We start from the raw sequence: 8,443 nt of genomic DNA, 5'->3' as shown, positions 1-8,443 counted from the left end.
TCTGCAACTTAACCAGCCTTGCTCTCGCTGCTTCAACCCAAAGGGAAGGGCCTGGAGCAGACGACATTCCTTGACGCTGTCAGGACAAATAGGCGCGCGACTGGTGCAGACCCTACTCCAGCACGCCCAGAACTGGCGCAGAGGCTTTCGCGTCGGGGTCGCAGCTAGAACTGCTCTCCCCAGAGCCTTGCCGGGAGGGAAGTAAAAACAAGACGTCCCGCCCGGTACCCCAAATGTTAAAACTGTACAGTTTCGATCCCTCCGTCCGCTTCCCGACCCTAGAGGGTTAAATCAGGAGGGTACATCGCCACCCCTTCCTCTTACTCCCCCCTCCCCCGCCCCGCCTCACCTTACCTTTAAAAAGTTAAAAAATGTCTGCAGTTGAAATCTCTTAAAGGGGCGGTGCTGGTGAAGTACTCTTGGCACGAGTCTCTGAGAAGGCTGGCTAGGGGCGTGAGTTTGCTCCACCAGCACCAAAACACTGAAGAAGAAGAGAAAAAAAAAAAAAAAAAACGAGAGAGGGGGGAAAAAGGAAGGGGAAAAAAGGGGGGAAAAAGGCAGACAGACACACACTTTAGATATGGACAATTAGTCACCAGCGAGACCCTGTACGAAGAGAGGTTTAAATCAGAGGGATTTAATGAGGGTGCTCTGTGCCTTTCCTGAAGCCATGCCCTCCAGCAACTCCCGCCCCCCCGCGTGCCTAGCCCCGGTGGCTCTCATCTTGGCTCTGTTGCTCCATCTCTCCCTTTCCTCCCAAGCTGGAGACAGGAGACCCTTGCCTGTAGACAGAGCTCCAGGTTTGAAGGAAAAGACCCTGATTCTACTTGATGTGAGCACCAAGAACCCAGTCAGGACAGTCAATGAGAACTTCCTCTCTCTGCAGCTGGATCCGTCCATCATTCATGATGGCTGGCTGGATTTCTTAAGGTAAGGCAGGGGCTTCATGGATCATTTTTTTTAAAGTAGCACCCCCACCCCTTCCTATCCCCCCATTCCAAAGGGGGAAGAAGAAGAAAAAAAAGCCAAGCGGATCTCTCAAAGAGAAGAAAGGTTTTCCTCCTCCTGGAATATTTGCTGAGGCTGTAACTGGTGATTGAGAAAAGCAGTGTTTTCTATTAAGATGCACATGTTTGCAATGCAGAAGGCATTTCAGAAAGTTACCAGTTATGACTGAAAAAATGTTGTGCTTACATATATCCACAATTAGCCTCCCCGTCTACTTCCGAAAAGAAAGAAGAGGTTCAGGGCAGTTACAAAAGTGAAGAAAAAGGTCTTGAACAACAAAGACCCGAGAGGGGGTGTGTGTGTGTGTGTGTGTGTGTGTGTGTGTGTGTGTGTGTGTGTGTGTGTGTGTGTGTGTGTGTGTGTGTGTGTGTGTGTGTGTGTGTGTGTGTGTGTGTGTGTGTGTGTGTGTGTGTCTGCGTGTGTGTGTGTCTGCGTGTGTCTGTGTTTAAGCGGGGATCGCACGAAAGTGGAATTTTCCACGGAAAGATCGTTCCGTCAGTTCTCTCCCACTCCCAGACAGAAAATGAATCTAAGCAGAGGCTTGAGCGGTGGGCAAGTTGGTTCGGATTTTTAATTTTATATCCTCCGCTGTCCTTTCCAGACTTCAGGACTTTTTAAGATACTTTTTATAGATCGAATGGTCCCCCCCCAGTCCCTACTCCTTAAATCTCCTGCGATAACTGCATAGTTTAGTTTTTCTTTAAAGAAAAAAAAAAAAAAGTCCTCGCTCCGGTCATAGCGTATATAAGAAGAGCGGAAAGTGTCCTAGAAGTACCCCGGGGATATTTCGGAGATCTGAATCCAGCACTGGTGGATTAGGAAGCCGGGAGTTTTGTGATCATGGACCCTGCATTACTCTAGGGCTTGGACTCTAATTGGGCTCACCCTCTCCCCAGTTGTTACTGTTCAGCAGTAAGGCAACCACGATCCCTTCCCAACAGGGACAGAGTTGCAGGGTAAAAAAAAAAAAAAAAGTCTACAATGTCGAATCCAAGTGTTGAGTTAAAAAAATTTCCCTCCAAATTGGAGCCTCAGCTGTGGGCTCCCTCGAAGAGCTCCGAGAGCTCTCAGTCTCACTTTTCTGTTCTGAGGCCGCGTCCGCCGCGCCTTTCCTGAGTATCTTTCACTCTGGGAAATTCGAGTTTGCTTCTCGCGTGCGCCCGCCCCTCAGCTCTCCAGGTTTCCGTAGCCTCGGCCAGGTCAGCGGACGCGGCAGGTAGCAGGAGGCGCTGTGTGGGGCGCTTCTTCCACGTGGAGCGAGCGTTGCGGGAGGACTGAGTGGTTGCTGTGGCCGCCGCCGAGGCCGTTTTGGTTCCTGCCCGCGCCTCCACTGGGAGGGCGGGAACAGCTCTGCGCGGCCGGATTCCTCCTCGGAAGCTCTTCCGTGCAGCTGCGCGCGTCTGTGAGCTCGTCCGGGAGGTGGGGGGCGACTACACGCCCCACTTGCATGGCGCTTCTCTAGCTACGTGGACTCCTTCGGGGTTCTTTTGCTTCTGACCTTAAAAACAACAACAAACTTTCATGTTCTCGCTAAATGCTTGTCGCAGAAAAGATTGTGGAAGGCGGCTTTTCGGGGAAGAAGCTTTGGTGGGGCGTATTTGCATTGGCTGTGCAGGTTTCCGGCTGGAAGGTTGTTGGAAACGCCGTTTCTGCTGGGCCGGACTCGCTCGGATGTCTCCTCGCCCGCCGTGGGCCCACACGACGGCCGATTGCGCCCGCCGGGTAACGCAGTGCCGGAGTCCTCGGCCAAGCGATCCTTCCGGCGGCTACTGGACTTCTCCAGGCGGCCACGACTTTTGTTAGAAACTGTAAAACTGGAGTCTGTTTTTTTCTCTGTTTTCTCTTATTCACCGCCTTTAAGATACTCTTTAGTACCATTTGGATTGGATATTCAGAACCTGAAGCAGCAAAGCGTTAAAAATAACGTAGAGACCCCGAACTTAACAGCTGATGCCCTTAGCATTAAGAGCATCTGTTTGCTCCTTCTCTACCCCTTCCCGAATTAGCAGCGTTTGGCTTTTGAAAAACCTATTTATGGAAATCCTGAACCTAAATAGGTGTAAATAGTATTCTGATGCCCCTCGAGTCTCCTACTACGCGCAGGTTCCACATTTCGGCAAACTTCATTTTCCTCAGAGCTTCCAAATGGCCCCAAGTGGGAAGGGAAAATGATAGAGCCCAACCCGGGGGGTGGAGAGGAGAACGTTACCTTTCCTGAGATCGGGCTGAATTATTTCAGGGGCCAAAGAGGCATTGCTTTTACTGTGCAAGGCGGGGCTGGGGAGTGTTCTCAGAAAGGCAAGAATTTACCCCGGGAATTTCTCTTGCTCAGGGATTTGGGAGATGCATACAGTTGTTATAAGGTAGTGGAAAAGGAAAATCAGCTTTGGCATTAAAAAAAATTAACTTGACCTCAGGTGCATGATCCGAGAGAAAGAAGGCGGGTTTCACCTTCTCCATGGAGGTTGCGATGCCCCTGGGGCAGAGGAGGCAGATCCCGTCTTTCAGCCCAGAAGTTTGGCAAAAGTCGGAGCCCGGGGTCCGTGCGCTGCGCGTCTCCTCCGGGAGAGCTTTTCAGGCAGGAGCAGAAGCCCTGCAACTGCGCCTTAGTCCCGTGTTCTCAGCAGAAGGGCACCCCCCACCTTATGCACACACTATTAACAAACACAATCTCTAACTCTTTGTAAATACTACTTTTGGTGAGCATCGTCGGGGTGCCTGAGGGAGGGGGCCACGACCATTTGGGCGCGGGAGGCGTAGCTCCCGGAGCCCCATGGCCCAAGAATGGGCGGACTGGGGCGCCAGGCATAACTCCACAGAGAGTGGGAAGAGGGCCTTGCTGGTGCCCCGCATCCTCTCGCTTGTCCCCCGGATCCTTTCCTTTCTCCTTCTCTATCCCTGCAGCTCCAAGCGTCTGGTGACCCTGGCCCGGGGACTTTCACCTGCCTTTCTGCGCTTCGGGGGCAAAAGGACCGACTTCCTGCAGTTCCAGAATCTGAGGAACCCGGCAAAAAGCCGTGGGGGCCCCGGCCCGGATTACTATCTCAAAAACTATGAGGATGGTGAGAAACTTGCTCCCCACTCTTGTTGGGTGGGGGAAGTTTGGGGAGTGGGAGCCAGCAATCGGTATGTGTGCGTGTGGGGTGCAGATTTGGAGGAGGGACAGGTTGAAGCTCACCTGAAAAACTGGTAGCTGTAGGCGAGGGGAAACTGGAGTGTGGGATTCCTGACGTGATTACACAAAGGGGGCTCATCAGGTTGTCCTTGTCCAGGCTGCTGGCCTTTCTTCGGTGGCTGAGTCTCAGAGGCCGAGAACTAGTAGCCAAAACTTATGACTGGCTAGTCCTATAGGGAGAAGGTGCAGTGGGTTTCTTGAGAAAATCCAGTCAGGTTCATAAAGGGGCAGGGTCACGTTTCCTTTCTAAAATTAAAGGAAGTGCCTTTTTGTTTTTCTTATTCTTTGCTTTGCTGAGATGAGGCTACGGAGGGCTTCAGCCTCTTTTGAATCCCACTCTAAAGTTTTCTGGAATAATCCTTTTTAGATTGGTCCATTGTTGGGAAGGTTTGAAACTTTTCACAGTGGGTTCTTCTTTAGACTGCCTAATCTCAGAGTTGCAGTCTCAGAGTTGCACTTTTTTTTTCTCAGTTTCAAAATGGGATTATAAATGCCAGCCTTTCCTGCCAGGATCAGATGAGTTAAGTGTTGGAAGGGCTTTTGAAAATGCCAGATCCTATTCCAGTGTGAGAAGCCAATCTTTTTACAGTCTTTGAACAGTCTCATTTTTACTAGGGAAAAATGAAAATGGTATTTAAGAAAATTGTTTAGAGGGTTTGGTGTTAATAACTATGAACTTGCTGTGTGGGTAGAGGAACAGAGTTTCTTTCAAATGGGCAAGGTGGCAATTGATGGGTCTTCACCCACTGAGGTTGTTTAGATTGGGTAGAAGAGGCATTAGCGTCCATTCCTGGAGAGCTATCTCTGCCCTGTTGTCCCTTCTCATACATGAGCTACAGTTTTATTTTTAAAGGGCTCAGGGACATGTTCTCAGAGCTCCCTGGATTTTGTTACATCTTGTCCTTATAAATCAGCAAAATGAGGAAAAGCCCTTGTATTTTCTGGGGCTTTCACTGAATGGGAATTCTGGAGAGTTTGGATCTATTTCAAGGTTGGCTGAGAAACCTTTTTTTTAAAGTGCCAGACTGGAGAAAGAGGGCAAGACTGAGGCTTCTTGAGTTTGAATCCTGAATTAGACTTACTCTTTTACAGCATTGGCAAAGTGTGTAGGTGTTTAAGGCTACATCTTTTCAAAGGTAAATATCATTGCTATAAAAATGTGGATTGCCAGTAGATTTTGCTGTCACTCATCATAAAATGCTGAAAGGTAAAAGATAATCCTGAACAGCAGCTCTGATGGTAATTTGACCTGGGGCTTTATAGCTCCCAGGGTCACTGTCAGCTCTGTGTTCGGATACAAGAAGGGAGAATATTAATGGTTTTCCTGATGAAACAGCTCTTCTTTGAACTACTTCCTCTTTAGTTTGTGAAAAAACTTGTAAGAGCCCCAGGAACCACTGTGGGAAAAAAAAGGACTATTATAAGTTTAGGAATTAGCCTTTTTCTCCCGAACTTGTACCTCGGATTATATTACCTATTCATTGAGAGTGGGAGATATGCTTAAAATGAAGGATACAATTTGTTTCCCTTTGTACAAGGAGAAAGTGGGCATCATGGTGAGAAAGGATATTGGCAGAAGGCCGTGTCCCATAAAACTTCATAGAATTAGGAAAAAACCAGAAACGGAAAAGATCTAAGAGGTCATCTTCAATCCTTCCACCACTTCAGGGTTCAGTACAGGATCATTCCATATGGAATCCTTTTCTCGTTTTGTCCAACATAGTATTAAATATCTCTAGGAGTGTAGTTTTCACCACTCCTGTGGGAGAGTTTTTTTGTCCCATAGGTTTTCACTGGTAAATTTTTCCTGAATTTTCCCTTTATATTCTCTAAATATTTGATTACTCCTCTTTGCATTTTTTTAGACATTTACCTTCAAAATAATTTCTTTGTTGTGTCAGCTTCAAAAAATGTTTTCCTCATAGCTGTTTTTTATCTAGACTACCTGGATTTAATTCTTTTAAAACTTTCTTTAAAGTCAGTCCTTCCCAACACTAATCTGTTTTATTGCTCCTAGCTGAACTCCTTTTGATTTATGTCTCCTTGGTAATAAGATGCTCTGAACTATATCAGTATTTGAGGCCTTAGCACAGTTAAAGAGAGTAGGAATGCCCTGTTTCTACCCTTTGATGCTCACATATCCTTAAATCACCCATGTTGTCTTTGTTGTTGCATGTTGCATTGCAGAATTAAAGGCAAAAATGGTTTTGGTATAGTCTCAGCAATTTTGCAAATGTTATACTTCAGTTGTCACTTTTAATCCAGTGATAACTGTCATCATAATGAGCCTCTCAAAATAATTAGGTCTTCTCAGTAAACGGCCCTGTAATAGGCATTTTGGCATAAGTACCTTATTTTTTTAAAAAAGGGATGTATTGTCTTAAACATAATATAGAATAATAACATACATTTTGAATAATTAGATACAGCTACTGGCACATTATGAAATTGAGTGACATAGGGAATAGAATATGGAATTTGGACTCAGAAAGCCTGTATTTCAGGCCTGGCTCTATCACTTACGAATATGTGGCCCTGGGCTTGCTGCTTCTCTGTAATATATGGATGTGATAATACCTGCTCTGCATTGCTTCTGTGAGGGTTCTGAGAGGTATCTGTATAAGATATTTTGTCAACCGCAAAGCACTATGAAGGCTAAGTATTCCTACTTTTATTAAAGGCAGCTTCAGGAAATTTATAACATATATGTTTTGTATTTTAAAGTGGATTTAAGGAGTGAATAAGATGCGGTAGACCAAAGTTTATGCAGAAGAAAGGAGATAGAATTAGGGAATTGTTTGAGAGGATTAAGAGAATGTAGGGAGAATTTTTAGGGAGAATTGTCTTTAAGGAATGGAGGTGGAGAACATAGGGTGGCTATTTTTTTTGTGTGGTAATGAAAGAAGAGACTAATCTTTAGTTTTGTTACATACGAACATTAAAATGAACTGATAGTTCCAGCTTGGGTAACATACACTTTTCTAGTTAATTCATTCATATTGCTACCTCGATGTGATTTTTTGTTGTTGTTTTCCCCTGAATTAATAGGGCAGTTAACAAGTCATGTGGCTTATATTTTCCAAAAACTTTTAAAGCATATTAATGCAGCTGCATTTTCTCTTTCTAAAGTCACTGTTTACATAAACTTTGGGAACTTCTCTAGTTAGTCCTTTAATACAGTTACTTATTCCACTCTTAGCGTAGGCAACTTGAACTTCATATAAACATGATGATGATGGAGGAAATAAAAAATAGGATTGTTCTTCATATTTTGGAGTCTTACCCTTTGCCTATCTATGTGATGTTATGCTTTTCTTGCTCCTAACAAAGAAATCTTGGGTTAATCTTTTGTTCTTAAGTTTATTTTGCTGCAGTCTGTCTCTTTGTTGTATATTCAGTGTGATTTATTTGTATGCCTGTCTCTTTACTGCCATAACCATATCTTTAATCAAGATATACACCATTTATTATGCACATCAAAAGCCAGCTTAATATTTCTAAAATATCATATTCGTCATGTCACTTTTTTGCTGGAAAACTTTGATTATTTTTGGATTGCTTACAGAAAATGTTCAAACTCCTCAACTTGGCATTCAAAGCCTTTTTAAATCTCAGCTTACCTTTTGTACCCTATGTTTTCATAAAACTTTTATTACAGCTCAGCTTTATTTTCACTGTTTCCTTAAAACACCTTTATCTCAACCCCCTTTGTTCAGCCATTCTATCTGTGCTTTAAATGCCTTTTTCTTGGCTCTGTTAAAATCTCACCACCCACTCCACCCAATTCTTGAAGACCCATTGCAAATGCCCCTTATTTTCACAAGCCCTTCCTGAACAGGTCATTTCATAGTTATCTCTTTTTTCTCTGGACTATTGCAGTTCTTTCTCATTATGTTGTTCTTTTGGCCCCTTCTGCCTTGTTTTGCTTTTTAACTTTTCATATATATATATATGTGTGTGTGTGTGTGTGTGTGTATACACACATATATATATATGAAAAGTTAAACATATATATATGTATTTTTGTTTTACCTTTTCAATTAGAATGCAAATTCTTTATAGGAAGGGACCATATCTAATTGTTGTATATCCTAAAATGTCTAGCATTATGTATGACACATAGTAGAACTTCTGCAAATATTTTTGGCTGCATACTAGGTTAAGAGCCTGTTAAAGGCACTGGAAAAATGGAGGTTACCGATGAAGAAATGAAGAAATGAGTAAACACATACATAAAGATTCCATTCATTTTTCACCTTC

At 44.4% G+C, this 8,443-nt stretch overlaps 1 protein-coding gene across 4 annotated transcripts in view; it reads left to right on the top strand.

The window, feature by feature from the left end:
* Positions 1-640: 640 nt before the first annotated feature.
* The window catches only part of HPSE2 (heparanase 2 (inactive)), a gene marked incomplete at both ends in the record, with an annotated part of 573,577 nt that continues 565,774 nt past the window's right edge, over positions 641-8,443 (top strand). For all 4 annotated transcript variants that reach the window (XM_082673768.1, XM_082673767.1, XM_082673765.1 and 1 more), the window contains 2 exons: positions 641-930; positions 3,913-4,070. In XM_082673768.1, the coding sequence (XP_082529894.1) occupies positions 641-930; positions 3,913-4,070 (448 nt within the window). The remainder of the gene's footprint in view (positions 931-3,912; positions 4,071-8,443) is intronic.

The sequence above is a fragment of the Grampus griseus genome (assembly GCF_964374135.1).
Source record: "Grampus griseus genome assembly, chromosome: 16".
Taxonomy (NCBI): Eukaryota; Metazoa; Chordata; class Mammalia; order Artiodactyla; family Delphinidae; genus Grampus; species Grampus griseus.
This window is presented reverse-complemented; position numbering and strand designations above follow the sequence as displayed.